This window comes from Platalea leucorodia, assembly GCF_965183815.1.
Source record: "Platalea leucorodia genome assembly, chromosome: 2".
Lineage (NCBI taxonomy): Eukaryota > Metazoa > Chordata > Aves > Pelecaniformes > Threskiornithidae > Platalea > Platalea leucorodia.
The window spans coordinates 26,023,215-26,040,982 of NC_138824.1; the positions used below are offsets into that span (position 1 = coordinate 26,023,215).

Here is a 17,768-nt window from a genome sequence, read left to right on the forward strand (position 1 = left end):
ATATAGTACATTCTCTTCTCATTTGTGTCAATTCCAGACAATATTCTGTTTTTCTCAGGAAGGCAACCAGGTATGTCCCTGAGAGGTAATCAGATAGTGCAAATTACTGGTTGTTTGGTGTAGCAGTATGACAACAGAAATCACAATTACTAAGGCCTTCATACAGTAGTTGGGAAGACGTTTGATAAACTGTGAGGCCATGCATATTTTCAAAATACATATTATTATCCACTATATCTGAATTTTCTCCTTTTTATTCTTTACTTACATTTCTAGATAAACTTGATGTTTTTAAAGGTTAATCTCAACTTTCTTCCTTGTTCCATATCCTCTTCCTTCCTCTCTATTGCTTAGACTGCAGAAAGTCCCATATAATTGATAAAACTATAAGAAAGTATTTTGTACTACTCCCATTCCTGTCTGAAAAATAACTTTCCTTGTGTTGAGTTGAAGAATGTTGGCTTATCAGGTAGGAAGATCAGTGACATAGCAATGGATATACAAATCCAGCATAACTATGGGATTTTCTCCATGCAAATCATGGAATACTAGGACTTTTTTTTCTACTGTTGCACAGGTAGCCTCTGCTTCTGACTAATACAGCTGTAATAACTGTGCTGATTTGCAAGCAAATGACTGTGACAATATAATAATTCCTGAGGTGATGGGTTGCTAAATTTAATTTCATATTAACTTAATTTCATACTAGTTTTTTATCAAATTCACATTAATTACTTTCAATTGATAAAGTTCCTGAAAACTTTTCAAAATGTTTAATCACCTGGATATTACATCGCTTTTCTTCACCGGATGCTTTTTCTTTTAACATTAAGTGCAACCTGCCAATGTGATATGCAGGTCTGGCTGATTCAGGTTTTTAGTCTTAGAATACTATAAGTAGCTGTAGTTAATAAGCTTAATGCTTTTTTCTTTCCACCTCTGTTTTCAGCAACTCGTAACTTCACCAATCCAAATATTTAAAAAAAGTTAACTCTTCCAGGATTTTGTTTTTGTGTTGATTTTTATTAGCCTGCATAGAGCCACTACTGCCACATGTAGCCGGCAAGTTTATCATTTGTTAAAATGTGGGATAATGTGTAAAAAGAAGTTTGTAAAAGTAAGAAACTTACACTGTAAAAATACAATTATGTGAATGTCAGAGTTGCTGCATTTTAAGTAGCGTGTGATATTTCAAAATGAAAGACCAGGACCCATTGTCAATGAGCAGTAATTTTACCGTAAGAAACAGAAAAATGTCATAATGCAAGAAAATGGCATATGATATTCCCCTATCAGAGGCAACTGAAACTCTAAGCTAACTTGACATCAAACTTTTCAGATCTGAAGAAGACTTTAATGGAAATCTTGCCAATATCCGAAATTTGACTGAATGTGTTATAGTGCCTTCAAATAATTTGCTGTCATATTAGAAAGTAAGCTTATTCATACAGACATTTTAGTAGTGTGATGCTTTCTTGTCTTCTAGGCATATCATTTTTAGTAGTTTGATTAGTAGTTTAGATAGTTTAGTAGTTTGATTTGCTATTACTTGCAGACAGTTACTCCGCTTCAAGGGTTTATTGCCTTCCCCTGTCTTAATAAAGCACAAAGTGGGTGAGTTTTCTATACTGACAGTTCAGTATACCTTGTTTAAATGCAAAGTAGATCAATATTGAAGCTTCCCATTTGGCTAATGCTGTTTTCTTAAAAAATAAAAGTTTCCCCTTGCTTCTCTTGGTATTGAGCTTATAAAATAGGAGGTGTAAATGGTTTGAATTATTCTAAAGGTTCAAATATTTATTTCAAATTTGGTTTTGTATCTTCTCTTTCATTATTGCTTTCCTGTTTCAAACTGGTATTTCTTCTTGGGTTCAGTATACTAAATTTGTATTGCTTTGTTTCCTTCTGAAGTATTAGAAACACTTTTTCAAAATGTATGCTTATCAGCTTTTTTGATAATTATTCTTAGTAGGTCTTACATTTTACGTATAGATCTGCATAGTGCAGGCAGGTTTTCTGTTTAAAATTATGAGTTTTACTTTCTTTTTTGTGTTGTGTTTGTGTTTTTTTTAAATTAAATTACCAGTTATGAATAGGTGGCAGGGCAAAAATGACTTGAGTTTTATTAAGACCTTTAAAAGTAAACTTGTGAAATAATTCTCATGTCAGAAAGAGCAGAAAAAGTCAAACCAGTTTCCACAGGAAAGAATCCGTAAACTTTATTTTATTTTATTTTACATTTTAGACTTGAACTATGGTTATAGCTATTTTCTTGGTTTGCCACGTGCATGCCTTTAACATTTTGTTAAATCATACAGAATAAGATGTGAAGGTGGGAGAAGATCATAGGGTTGCCCAACAGTTGCAGCATCTAAAGACACAGTGAAGCAGGCAATTGAGTAAAAATTATTTAATGTTATATAACTTCCTCCATAATTATTTCTTTTTGTGGATTTGGGGAATGAATAAGAGGATAAGTGGAGAGAGATTTAACTCTTTATCTTGCTATGGTAGATGGTGCATTTCAATGATAATACTTTAAGCTGCCAGAGACATCTTAGTGTTATGTTACCAATCTTTGTTCTTTGATGTTTCGTCTTTTCAAAACATATACTAGAGTGATATTTAAAGAAAAGACAAGCTGTGACTGTCTTTCAGAAGGGGCAAAGCACATGTATTTTTATTATCAAAGCAACAGAGAAAAATGTAAACACGCTTTTTTATTTTCTTCATTGGATGTCTACTAACTGTTGGATAGTTTAATTTCTTTATTAACCTTTTTAAAGAAAAGTAAAACATTTATACACTTTAAAAAAAATTCTCCATGTTGCTGAATTAATTTGATGTACAATTTCTGTAAATTTAAGCGAAAACTTATTAGAGCCCACCAGGATATTTATGCCTTGAAAAACCTTCATTGGAATTACTTACCAACTGCATGGCATTCTCTGAAAATACTGGTGGACCAACAGTGGTGCAGTAATGAGAAAGCATAAAATGAACGCAATAACAGAAAAATAAACGAAATATTGTGGAGTTTTTTTCCCTAAGAAAAAATAGCTTAGGATGCTCAGTGTTAACAACTCTCAGAAATGTATTGTGCTAAATTGTAATTTTGGACTCTGTTGCGGAGCATCACTATGAAATACTTGCAACTTCATTGTTGTATGAGAGAAATGTGCATTTAAGTTTCAGGCTACTGGGCAGCGTAGTTCATTATTGAGCCATTAGCCAAGCATTTATTTTTCTCTACTAATGTTTCCTATGTGCTTGCCTCTTGCTAGAGAATGCATGGTTGTCAATGTCCAAGTTAACTCATGTTAAATAGAGTTTTCAAGAACATTTTTTATGTCCCACATTTTTGAACATGAGCTAGAAAAGTGGGAATTATGAAAATTATTTTAAGGAGAAAGTATAGTTTTTCTTTTTGTGGACAGAAAAAGTTGCACAGAGTTATTTCAAGGACTGGGTTAGAGTGTGTCGTGGTTTAACCCCAGCCAGCAACTAAGCACCACACAGCCGCTCGCTCACTCCCCCCCGGTGGGATGGGGGAGAGAATCGGAAGAGTAAAAGTGAGAAAACTCATGGGTTGAGATAAAGACAGTTTAATAGGTAAAGCAAAAGCCACACGCACAAGCAAAGCAAAGCAAGGAATTCATTCACTACTTCCCATCGGCAGGCAGGTGTTCAGCCATCTCCAGGAAAGCAGGGCTCCATCACGCGTAACGGTTACTTGGGAAGACAAACGCCATCACACCCAATGTCCCCCCCTTCCTTCTTCTTCCCCCAGCTTATATACTGAGCATGATGTCATATGGTATGGAATAGCCCTTTGGCCAGTCTGGGTCAGCTGTCCTAGCTATGCTCCCTCCCAGCTTCTTATGCACCTGGCAGAGCACAAGAAGCTAAAAAGTCCTTGACTAGTGTAAACTCTACTCAGCAAGAACCAAAACATCAGTGTCTTATCAACATTATTCTCATCCTAAATCCAAAACACAGCACTCTACCAGCTACTAAGAAGAAAATTAACTCTATCCCAGCTGAAACCAGGACAGTATCCACCCCTTATTCCATACCATTTACGTCATGCTCAGGTCCCACATTATCCAATACATCCTCATTAACCACCACCCCACTTATTCTATGGACCACTCCTGTAAAATGTCTGTAAAATGTCCATAAACATCCACAAATGTCCACATAATGTCCATTGGGTTCATTTAGTCCGTGACTGGGCTCCATCGGTGATGGTGATCACTCAGGACAGGAGAGGTGGTGTGTTGTGTGGAGTTATTGGGCACCAAAGCCAGCTCAGGTCGGGTTACTGCTGCACTTGCACTGCTTCTTGTAAGGCTTCTCCTCCATTTGTTCAGGTGGTTCCTGCTATGGTAATTCCTATAACATGCAACTCAGATCATGGGTTACAACAATTTAAAGGTATTTCCATTACAATCTCCACCCCTGGCCACTTTGGGCCAGGATTAACATTGCAATGAACTCCTCCCCTTGCTCCTAGCCTGGCTAGCAACAAGGGGTTCCTGTTATAGTAATTCTCATAACATGCAACTCAAATTCTGGGTTACAACAATTTAAAGGTATTTACATTACAATCTCCACCCCTGGCCCCTTTGGACCAGACCATTGGGTTTAACACTGCAATGGACTCCTCCCCTTGCCCCTGCTTCGGCTTGGACTTATCCACAGACTGTAGTCCCTTAGGGGTTACCTGCTCCAAGCGGAGCCTTGTCTATGAGCCACAGTCTCTCCAGGGGTATACCTGCTGTGGCATGGATTTATCCACAGCCACAGTCACTTAGAGGTGCACCTGTTCCCACATGACCTTCTCCATGGGCCACAATGCTTTCAGAGATATACCTGCTCCAGCGTGGCCTTGCCCGCAGCCACAGTCTCTTCAGAAGTAAACTTGCTCCACCATGGCCTTACCCGCAGCCACAGTCTCTTCAGAAGTAAACTTGCTCCACCATGGCCTTACCCATGGCCACACGCTTTGAGGTGCTCCAGCATGACCTCATGCACAGCCACTGATGCTTCAAGGTGTACCTGCTGCAGCACGGACTTATCCACAGCCACAGATGCTTCGAGGTGTACCCTCTCCAGCGTGGACTTATCCTTGGGCCACAATCCCTTCAAGAAGTATACCTGCTGTGGCACAGACATAACCATGGCCACAGACTCTTCGAGACATACCTGCTCTGGTATGGGCTTATCCACGTCCACAGGCGCTTTGGGGTGTCCTGCTCCCACATGGACTCATCCACAGGTCACAGTCCCTTTGACTCGAGTTCACACTGGAGTTCCAGCCTGTCCAGTACAGCAGTGCAGAAACAGCAGCGATGCCCTGGCCATCTGCCAGCCCAGGGCATGGCCGTTGTTGTTATCAAAATGTTCTCAGGCACAGCACAGTAAGATGATAAGCAGTTCAGCAAGTAGCAAAAGCAAAAAGCAGCCACTAACGAGCACTATACTCTAATATACAGTAAGGCAAGCAAGCCCCATGGCAAGTACAGAAGCGTGCTGATTAATACCTAAACAGCACTAACAACTATAAATTCAATCTAGCACATTCCAATTAAATCTGTCATTATCTCAAACCCTTCGAGCCCCACGTTGGGCGCCAAAAAGGACTGTCGTGGTTTAACCCCAGCCAGCAACTAAGCACCACACAGCCGCTCGCTCACTCCCCCCCGGTGGGATGGGGGAGAGAATCGGAAGAGTAAAAGTGAGAAAACTCATGGGTTGAGATAAAGACAGTTTAATAGGTAAAGCAAAAGCCACACGCACAAGCAAAGCAAAGCAAGGAATTCATTCACTACTTCCCATCGGCAGGCAGGTGTTCAGCCATCTCCAGGAAAGCAGGGCTCCATCACGCGTAACGGTTACTTGGGAAGACAAACGCCATCACACCCAATGTCCCCCCCTTCCTTCTTCTTCCCCCAGCTTATATACTGAGCATGATGTCATATGGTATGGAATAGCCCTTTGGCCAGTCTGGGTCAGCTGTCCTAGCTATGCTCCCTCCCAGCTTCTTATGCACCTGGCAGAGCACAAGAAGCTAAAAAGTCCTTGACTAGTGTAAACTCTACTCAGCAAGAACCAAAACATCAGTGTCTTATCAACATTATTCTCATCCTAAATCCAAAACACAGCACTCTACCAGCTACTAAGAAGAAAATTAACTCTATCCCAGCTGAAACCAGGACAGAGTGGAACTCAGTTCTCATTAGCTTTGCAAGAGTAAGATAAAAAGTAGGTCCTTCTGTGATCCACGTAACATGATATTATTTATGCATACATGGAGATCAGATTCTGCTATCTATGATGTGTTTTATTAATTTAAGGAGTAGAAAAATCATGCTTTTTACACATAAAAAAGGCAGATGGGAGAATGTTGCGTTTGGTTGCTTGTAGAACTGATAACACAATGTTTTATTTCCAAAGATAGGATTAGAAATCATTATTTTTGTTATTCAAAGCTTCCAATCAGTTTTTTACACCGGTATGATTGTACTTTACTCTGTGAATATGTTTACTTATTCCCTCTTAATTAGTTCTGTTTTATGCCCCTATAATTGCTCTCTGCTGCAAGGATGAATTAGATAATTTTTTTAAATTTATTTTTGTCTAGATAAAGCTGGCTAACTCTCATTATGAGTGTATATTAAAAAAACAATCTGATGCAAATCATGTGCTATCTGCAATAAATACATACATAAAGAATCTAAAAGCAGGAAATTATTTAGTGACATCCTGGTGTGGGATAAGGGAGGCATTCTTTCTCTTTGCCAATTAACAAGAATGTTGCTATTTTGTATTTGGGACTTATGGTTGCTGTATGAGATCTTAAAAGGATTATCTTTGTTGTTGATTTGGTTTGGGTTTGGATGTAGTCTTTAGCAGTGCTGTTTATCAGTTTCTGAGTGATGGTGACACTGAATTGTCTATACCCAGTGATGGGCACAAAGATTAATAGACAGTAAAGAAAACTACTTTTCAGTGTTTCAGTTGAAAAACAAGATCCACTTGTCTCTCTTTACCTTGGTATATGTGTGTATAATGTATATTTTTTAATTATAGCAGAAATTATACCATTGGTAAATAGTGCAGTTTTTAAAAATAAATCTTCAACTAGTAATGAAGTTCTTCAACTAGTAATGAAGCCAAAAAGTGAGATGAGATAACAATTATAGTGGCAAATCCATTTGGTGAAGCTTTACAACTTCCCAGATTATTTTAATTCAATCTGTATCAGATGACTGTTGCATTGCTATTGCTGCAGTCCTTTCTTCCACTATTTGTAGCTGTCTCTGGTTACATAGCCTCCAGTTTCTCCAGCCTCTTATTTTTCACTACCAGTCCTCTTTTTAATTTTTCAGACTAATAAAGTCTTTTGGTCAGAGGCTGTCGCCTTTTTCTGATTCTAATGCAGTGAAGCTTCAAGACACAACCAAAATACAAGGAATAAATAGTACTGGAAAACTAAAGGAAAAAGCATCGTTTTGCCTGCTTGGCATAAAACCTGCAAGCAACAACTCCTTTTGTATCTTTTGTGTGTTGAAGAACCTTTTTCAGGGTTCTCGCACATCTCCAGAGAAACTAGTGGGTATGTGAATAAGAAGTATGAAACTCGGGTATCTTTGAACAGGTTTCCAGTTAATTTGGGATATCTTCTTTTTAATCCTTCCTTAAAATTTCTGTCACTGAAATCCTTTGCAGAGCTCCCCGTTGCCTTAGTGTTCTGCTTTCTGTTTCCATAATTAGAGTCTTCCAAAAAAGACAAAATGCCTTAGTTTTTAGGCCTGGTTTTCAGATATTGTCCAATATTGAATCCCAATAAGTTGTACGAGGGAAGAGGGTGTGCAAAGAAACAGATTTCTGTGATGCAGTTAGAGTTGAATCTGCATTTGAATTAGGGAAAAAAATAGCTGTTACCTAGAAGCACACCACTGCCATAAACACACATGCAATATTTAATGTAGTTGCAGCTAGTACCAAAAAATCCAACTTACTTCTGTTTTAACAATGGGAAATAGATGTTTCATGGTGCCATTAGAATTTATGGATATAAAACTGCTCCTATATCTTTAAAGCCTGTATGATAGACTTTTCACAACAATATCCTTACTATTTTTACATATGATGATGGAGGGATGTTGAGATTTATTTGCTTCTTTCTGAAAAGTACCCAGTTCTCCTCTCTCCACTCCTAAATGGGGAAGAAAACTCTTTTTCTTCCTGCTAGTCAAACAAATACAATTTACCTTCAGGTTTGCCATTGTTGCAAACTTGAATTACTGTGTGTACAGAAGTGGCTTCACTTCAAAGAGTGGCACCAGAGACTATAAAAAAAATCTTCATTAGAAGGTTGCATTCATCTGGATTGGAAATAATACTGAGACATAGAGTGTTATTAAGCTTTTATATGTGTTTATCAGCATAATATGAAATGATTGATGAAAAAGTAAATTAGGCTGCATTTATTTTCACTGTGCAAAATTTAAGACTGTCTATGACACACATTGTTTGAAAAGTAGGGACTTAACAAAGGAATTTCCAGTTCAACCTTAAGTATTTATGAAAGGGGAGAATGGAAAATACAATAGAGCAAGGTTCAACTGAATATAGTTGTTCAAGCTCTGTTTCTTATTCAATTTTTTAGATACTTCTCTTTTCCTAATGTACTTCCTCAAGCATAATTCTTTAAAGTATTATGGATTACAGATTTTTTTTTCTGGTTTAAATTTAATATTTTCTTCAGATGGTAGTTTCTCTTTGGTTAAATAGATTCAGTTTCTGCTACAGGTAATGGCCACCACTAATATTTCATTAATCCTTTCTCTGCTGGATTTCGTTCAGATGGTGTTTAACATAGTGGCTTAGTTATTCCAAGTTGTTACCATGTATTTTAGGTGAGATTCAACTTTATATTCAGACCCTTTTAAGTTTACACGTCCACAGTGTAGCTTGTACTAGGTGTTTAAATTCCTGCTGTTTTCAGTGGAATTCAACTCAATGTAGTCAATAGAACTAATAATTTTTATTCTGAATTGGGCACTGAGATTGGGTCAGTTGAGTAGATCTAGTCAATAGAGTAGTTGCTTATATTGGGATTTGAAACTCCTGGCTCATACAAAGACACCTACAGAACACATACCTTAATTTAGTTGTGTGGGTCTAGACCTGATTACTACCTTTCATCTTCCTGTGTCTTTGTTTAAAAAAAATATATATATACATAGGGATTTCTTTTTTTTCAAAATGAAACATCACTTATGTATATTAGTGTTGTAAAATGTGATTCTGAAAGGTTATAATGATATAATTTGCAAATATGAACTTTTATATAATGAATAAGATACTAAATCTGTTGTAGGAACTGTGATTTCCTTAAGAAGCTGCAGTCATGCAAGGAATTAGTTTATATTTAAAAGCGGTATATTTTGCTTCTTCCAGATGGTCCTCGGCCCTCACAGAAAGAAATCATATCACTAAGGGCATTTATGCTGCTGTTTTTGAAACAACTTATATTGAAGGTAAAACAGTCTATTCCAGATGGAAAACATTGGCATCTGCTATATACATGTAATAGGATCTTTCATAGTAGTAAATATGGAATACCTGTCAGGTATTGTATCTGTTTCTGGTTAATTTTAATGTTCATGCAGATACTTCTAATCAACATAAAGGTAGTAAATCCATTAAATATTTCTTATCAACCTCACCAAGCTATGCCATGTATATTTTATTAAATGTACATGCAGAAATAGTATATGACATTACAGAACGTTTCAGGTATTTGGGCTTTTTTAATGTGGTAGTAGATAGTTGCATAATTGATCAAACGAAAAAGGTAATGGCAGTTGTTAATTATTGCTTTATCCCTTTTTTTTTGGTTCTACCACTGGTTGAAATAGTCTAGGACTCTTTCTCTGTGTTACAACTGAATGCTAGTCTTTGAGGTATGATCTGTCATTTGAGACTAGACTGAAAACCAGTATTTTCTGGCCTGGCCTGTTCCTCCTGTTTTTTCTATTCTGTGTCAGGGATTTGGAGGAGTGGCAGTAATAGTTTATAGTATCTGAGGGCCCACATTATAAGAATCCTCTGTAGCAGGAATAGAGGGATGACTTCATGCTGTTTTGAATTGTCAATGTGATAGGGAAAAGCAATGAAATGAAAGAGATAATTTAGTCTTTTGAGTTTAAATAGAAAAAATTGTGGGTTTATTTGGCTCGGTCCAAGTTTTCTTGAGCCAAACTTAAAGAATGTATTTTCTCTACATGATGCCCCTGCTTTTTCTTTTTCTTTTAGGATCGAGGAGTGAAAGAAGATGAACTGCAGAGCATATTAAATTACTTATTAACAATGCATGAGGTACATTTCTGTAATTACCTATCTTACTGTAACCAATTCTACCAGCTCAATGGGAAGCCTGCTGTTGAGGTTAGTTTGTAGAATAACATTGATGCTTGTCATACAGGATGAAAATATTCATGATGTGCTGCAGCTGCTAGTGGCACTAATGTCCGAACATCCAGCATCCATGATACCTGCCTTTGATCAGAGAAATGGGATACGGTAAGATGGTGAAATGAGAAAATATCTTAAAAGTAGTTCCAGTATCATCACTCTCCAGACTACTTCGTTTTCACATAAATATCACACTTGCTGATGTTTCAGACTACAATTGTATTAACTTAGGCTATATTTTTTGTCAAAAACAGAGTGGTTTTGATAGCTTGGAGGAAAAAAAATTTCTGCTTAAGGTTATCATTATGCTATTTGAAGGTAAATGTATTGTTGTACTTGCTTCTCAATATCAAACAGAATATGTAATTAACAAGATGCATCAAAAAGCCAAGCATCTACCTCAGAATAAATTTGAATATTCTGTCTTCAGATGTTTAACATAATCTGGAGGGAAGAAGAAGAAAACGAGAAATCATGCCCTAACTTCTCAAATTCTCTCTGAAAAGATTAAAAAATCTATCATCTGTGGATTTCATATGTTTATCTGTTTAACAGTAAAATTAATAACTGATAATTCCCAGAGAAGCGGTATTTTTGTTATTTTCTTATGCCTAATTTTTGTTGTTTTCTTATGCCTAATTTGGTAATGCAGGTTTTTTCAGAGATTAATAATTTTCATGTTAATAATTTAATATTTACTATAGAATTTTATTTTGTGCTATTCTGGAAATACTTTGGAACATGCAAGGGGCTTGTAAAACAGGAGGGAAAAAACCCATCTACTGCCTGATAAATTCAAGCTTCATTTGACAAAATACTAAGATCTTCGTACGAATACTTGTTTGAATGACAATGCTAGTTGAAGGGAAGACTCATTGTACTCATGGTGGGGATTTTGCTTTCTTCCTGTAGTTGTCTGTATTCAGACAGAGTTCTATTCCTGACACCTTTCGAAGAAGGGTAAGACTGATGTAGAGGATTTAAGACATATTTATGTAATATTTGTGGTACCAAGATTAAAATTGTTTGATGGTGCAGTGTCTGTATTTAAATGTCTGTGTTGAAAAACTGGAGAGAATGCACAGAATTGCAACATTTAAGTGTTCAAAAAAATGACTTACATAGAATTAGGGGTTCATCTGCATAGGTTATCAGAGGACAAAAGCCTCAGAGGTCATTTGATAATGGCGTAAGTCCATTCAAAAGAGGAAGATATTGTCTGCTAAGTGGAGAAATGGCTAAAAGCTGAAGCTCAGCTAATTCAAATGGGAAACTAAAATATAAATTTAAAAATTTGTTGAAGAACAGTCCAGCGGAAGGGCAATGTTTTCTGTGCCTTGGTGTCTTCAAATCAAGACTAGTTTCCTTTCTGAAAAACTGTAGAATTTGTGCTTAAACCAATCATATTCATTAAATAAGTAATAAATTAAATTAGTTAAATTTTGAGGCCTCTTTTATCCAGGATTTCAAAACATAGGGTGTATTTTTTTTTCTACTTCAAATTCTGATGCAATGAGGATGTGGCTTCATAGGTGTATATGAGATTTTGTGTAACATATTGCCATGTTTCACTTTTGACAAATGAGATTTCAGTATAAACCTATATAGAAAGGATATTGAGTAGGGTTTTTAAGAATGAAAGGAGATTTTTAGTAGCATCCAGGTACTCCAAGGAACTCCAGGATGTGACCTTATGTGCTCCAATCTGCTTCTCTTGTCTTAAGCTACAACTGCTCAGACTGTCTTTTATTTGATTGTTCCAAGGTAGAAGTATGAGAGAAGGTTGTCGCTTTCTGTTATAAAACATTGAACTGAACCAAAAGACACCATGTCTCTAACCTAAAGAATTCATAATCAAACTTATGCTGTGCTTGGTGCTTTCAGTATATCCTTCTATTTTCTGTAAATTGCTATTTTTATAGTTTTATTTGCTGAGAGATATCCCTGTTCAGTGAAACACAACCTATATATGTGATGTATAGTAATGAACTGAAAAAATTTGTTGAATTTGTTTTTCTTTTTTAGAGTAATTTATAAATTATTGGCTTCCAAAAGTGAGAGTATATGGGTGCAAGCTTTGAAGGTCCTTGGATATTTTCTTAAACACTTGGGTCATAAGTAAGTATAGTTTTAAAATTGTTATAGTGGTCTATTTAAGCTCACAATTCTTCTTGTCTTTTTGTCATGATTACTGTATATTCTTTGACAGTCTTTAGAAATACCTAAAATAGTTGGGTTTCCTGATTAATAATTTTCACCTTTATACATTGGGATAAATTTAATTTTCCAGTTAACTTGTTAATACTGTGACATTTGAAAACATACAGTGATTGTCTGCCAAATATATGATATGCTGAAATTCAAGTCTTAAAACGGTTGAAAAACATTTTCTAAAAATATATATTTTATAAATGTACATTGTATGTTCAGCTAAGGATAATAGGAAACATACGAGTGTCATCAAAAATTTGTTGCTGGAATTTTCAATGTCATTGCAAGAAAAGTTTCAGGGCAGTACTTTTAAAAATAGCTTTAAAATTGTGGGAAAAAAGAAATAAAAGAGCATGTTATTCACATAGGAAAGTTTCGGAAGGAAAAGCACACAGATTAAGTAAATGATCATAAAAAAGAGGTAAGAACATACCTCTGTATAAGAAATATTCACATATATAATGTGGCAGTAAGAAATATTCACATTTAAAAAGAATTGGTGTCATGAAATAGATGTACTTAGTCTCATCTTCCATATTTTGGTGTTAAGAAAGAATTAAAAAGAATGCAGTGCTGTGTAATCTGCTGCTGCTCACTTTTCCCCTTCTATGTGTGGTGCTTAACTGTCTGCCGGGGTTAACCCAGAACAATATTCCAGTGGGAGACTGTGCAGTGTAAAAATTAACTGTGTGCTTCACAAGAAACTTCATCATGTAAAACCTCCTTAGAAGGGAAAGGAGCTAGGAGTCCAGCCAGAGTGCAGTATTGCTAGACATGCTTTTCTCAGTAAGATCAATAAAGTATGGCTGTACAATTGAGAGACATTTAGCTGAGAATATGCTCCCAAATGGGATTTTTCTTTTGGGATCCAGCAAGCCAAATAGTGTTCTGGGAATTAATACAGCAAATTGATAGTCCACTCGAGAATCTCCAAGGACTTTTCAAACATTACTTACTAAAAATCATTCATATTGATAGGACTTGGATTAAGTATGATACACCAGATCAAGGTTTTGTTATCCCAAATGCGGGGATTATTTAAATAATAAAGACTGCTGTGTTCACATCCCAAACATTACTGAAAATCTAGAGGATCAATTGGACAAAATAAAACAAGTGGCAAAGTCAAGTTGTGACCTGAGGGCCTCAATGGAATTGGGATCGTTAAACAAAATATTACTTGGACTTGGATTCTCCCTTGCTGGATGGTTACAGAGCTTATTGCAAAATTTAATCGTTGTCATAATTGTAGTCATAATTGCTTGTCTTTTACTTGGATGCATTAAGAGTATGATAGTAAGACAAGTCACGGGAAATTATATACTGTGGATGAATAGAAAGAGTGAGACATATGAGACCCATGATAGGGTCTCGTAGTCTCAAAGCGGGGAAATGATACCCTGCAGAAAGTGGAATTTTCCACTCAGCAAAACTACAAAACACCTGTGCTTTGGGAAAGGAATCTGGGAGGAAGCTAAAAGATACAGAAGTATTTGTTTAATTAACAAACTGTGGAAAATGGCTATACCCTTGAAGAAGAGCTAACGGACTGATAAAAGGGAACATCTTGGCGCCAAAGACTGGATGGTGGCCAGAAAAACATGAAGTCTGATAAAACTGCAGTAACTGGGTGAAAGGTAAATGCATCGAGGGGAGATCGTGACCACTGACTCAATTCAGGACTGAAAAGCCTTGCCCCCACACACATGAAAGGAGCATGTGTGCTAATTTGCACAGCAAGTGAGGCTAATTTAAATACAGTAAACCAATAGTGTATGAAATGTTAATCACTAACCAATAAGTGTAAGTTTGGGCGGGTTTATACTAATCACGTAGCAGGATAAATATGCTGTAGTTTTGTACAAAGGTGTGCTAGATTTGTGGAGCTGCCACCTAGCACCCATCTTTGTGCAAATATGAAGGGAATAAAATACCTCAGCTCTGTGTGTTAATTGGTGTCTGCACACTGGGCAAAAGACCCCACATTTGGGATAACTGTTTGACTTGTGCAGAAGGCTTGTTGTGTCCAAATAAGTACATTTGTTTAAAGTATTTATCGCTTATCCGGTAAATCAAGTAGCAAACTCTGTCAGAGGAACATTACAGAAAAAGAAAGGTGAGATCTTTCAGCAGCTGAAATTTCGTTTCCCGGTCCTTAGCATCTACTTGTAATTATGAATGTATCAGTGTATTTTCCCTTGTTGAGTGAAAGTATGTACTTGGCACAAAATTACATAACTTTATTTTTCACGTAATTGAAGTCATTGAAATCCACTTGAATATTCTCTGTAACTTTCAAAGATTTTTTTAAATTTTCAGACCTCCAAACATCTGTAAATGGTCACATTTTATGTAGATTTCAGCAAGTAAAAATGCCCCCCTCATTTTCATATCTTACAGCTAGCGCTTGTGAGGTGTGCCTACTTGTGCACATACATATATGTGCGTACACAGGATTTTATAAAATTGTAGCCAATTACAGGAAATTCTAAGTGATTATAAAATTCTAAACTACATAAAATTATAAAGCTCTTAAGTTTCTGTTTCACAGTACAGGAAATAGGCATTGTATTTTAATACACTAAAGCAGAATTGCATAAAGAGATATTATAATGGGATTTATGAAATCTGAACCAATACAATATTAATAATGAATGTGTAGGTACCAAACCAGTTACCATTGCTGTAGTTCATATATATCCATCACAGATTAAGCTACAGAGTGGAGGTAATTGATTCTTAGGAGAAGTGACCAGTAATGTGTTAGATGAGAGCCTGAATAACTTGGTTGGTTTTTCTTTGTGATCTGTGATGATAAACTACTTTGTCTAACCTTAACAGTTGGCAAAAACCTGTTCTTTTCCTCCTCTGCCATCTTTGATTCTTTCTACACCACCACTGAAATCATAGTCTGTTATTTACTTTTCGGTTTTATCTGCACATTTAAATCTTCCAATGAATTTTCACTTGCATGTGCTACAGCATAGCTCACGAGGTTGAATACCCATAGTTTTTCTCATAAGTAGGTCATGAACTCTCTTCTGTGCACAGAAGAGTACAGACTGTTATAAGTTGCTTCCACTCTCTTTTGTGGTTATTTGAAAATGATAATATAATTAATTTCAAAAGTTCTAGAATGAATCTATGTAATTTAAACCTGTGTTATTATCATTGTAATCATGAAAAGGGAGTTTCTTAGCTTTTGAATACATAAAATTTTACAGAAACTTTACTGTATTTTATATTTCATATTTTTTGCAGCTTTAATATAGATTAATTATTTTGAATATCTTTTATTTCATATTCATTACAGTAGTAGATAAATTTAATGATGCAATTTACGAGAAGTACTCGTTTATTTATGATGTTATATCTAATTTTAAAGGAGTACTGTTTTGAGACAGATGGAATTCACTGATGTAAGCTGCTTCTCTGCTTTTTGATTTGAGTATTTTTTGATCGTAGCTGTAAAATTCACTTCAATCACTTGGAATTTCATAACTTTTCAGGCTTTTATTTCCTTTGCATTGTAACATATGTTATTCCAGGATTTAATTGTTTTGGCTGCATGAGAGAATGCTATATAAAGAGAACGGCAGTACTGATAAATCTGTTTGTGTTAGTATTTATGTTGGAATATCTGAGGTTGGATTGTCCTGAGTCCTTGAGAGAGCAACAAAAGATATGGATCACATTTTAGCCAGCCTGTAAACATCTTGAACTCTCTCAGCCTGAGTAAGATAGAAGGAGATTCCTTTGTCTTTCCACTGTGAAAATCATGGAGGGTGAGAATGGTGTGTCATTTGTTTTATACAAAAGCCCTTCCCAAATATAGCATTGCATTCTGAGAACTTTGCGTATTACTACAATTGCATTCATATTAGGAAAGACCTTAAATGATGTTTAATTCATAATATTTACAGAACAACAAGTTTTAGAAATTTTTAGTACAACATCAAAATATTTGGCTTTTGGGTTGCCAGCTGGGGTTAAACCACGACATGTTTTTTTTCGCATTTACTTAAAATGTTCAACATGCGTGGCATTTTCCTAATATTTTTATTTTCTCTTCCAGGCGAAAGGTTGAAATCATGCATACTCACAGTCTTTTCACTCTTCTTGGAGAAAGGTTGATGCTGCATACAAATACGGTGACCGTTACAACATATAACACGCTTTATGAGGTACGAATTACTAAACATAGAGATTGTCATCTCTATTGTAAAAATTATGACTTAATTATATTGTGACTCTGTGCCTTACAATATCCTGATTCTCAAGACTTTTGAGAAAATTTTAGATAGAAATTTTAAGAAAGGATTTTCTGGTTCAGGATGTATTTTGCCATGCTTTGGATATTTTTATTAACAATGTAATAATTTTTACATAGTCTCTATAAAACATTCCACTTACAGCGTTACAAAGGATGATGGAAAAGATCCTGCTATTTAAGATGTTCATCATTTTACACACACACACACACACAAAAAGTTACTGCAGACCTGCAATTGCTCTTACTCTTTCATTGCAATGGAAAGTACTGGAGCCAGAGAGATGTCTTTTTTTCTTTTTCTTTTTTTTTCTTTTTCTTTTTCTTTTTCTTTTTCTTTTTCTTTTTCTTTTTCTTTTTCTTTTTCTTTTTCTTTTTCTTTTTCTTTTCCTTTTCCTTTTCCTTTTCCTTTTCCTTTTCCTTTTCCTTTTTCTTTTTTGCCATTCCTTTCAAGTTTACAAAATTCTGAAAAGGGCTGATTTTTAACTAGTAATGATGATTGTATGCCAAAATGATAACTGAACACAGCCACTCATATAATAAATACTGCTTGAGGCAAATATGAACTTGAAGCATTCAATCCTTCTACCAGTCTCTTGTAGAAACTTTAGTTTCGATGATGAGCAATTTTGTTAAAGCCAAATATTGTCAACATCAAGTTGATCGAAACCCATGTCCTCATGCCTGCAAATGCATAAAGATCATGTCCAATCTTCAATTATTTTTAAAATGGTGACTTAGAATTGAGCCTTTTTGCAATTTCTGAGGATCATATGCAGTAGAAAGATATTTTTTAATT

The 17,768-nt window shown here is 35.7% G+C and overlaps 1 protein-coding gene across 4 annotated transcripts in view; it reads left to right on the top strand.

Moving 5' to 3' along the window:
- Positions 1–17,768, top strand: part of NBEA (neurobeachin) — a gene marked incomplete at its 5' end in the record, with an annotated part of 522,572 nt that overhangs the window by 153,837 nt on the left and 350,967 nt on the right. For all 4 annotated transcript variants that reach the window (XM_082332788.1, XM_082332786.1, XM_082332789.1 and 1 more), the window contains 5 exons: positions 9,472–9,551; positions 10,330–10,392; positions 10,499–10,596; positions 12,514–12,606; positions 16,775–16,883. In XM_082332788.1, the coding sequence (XP_082188914.1) occupies positions 9,472–9,551; positions 10,330–10,392; positions 10,499–10,596; positions 12,514–12,606; positions 16,775–16,883 (443 nt within the window). The remainder of the gene's footprint in view (positions 1–9,471; positions 9,552–10,329; positions 10,393–10,498; positions 10,597–12,513; positions 12,607–16,774; positions 16,884–17,768) is intronic.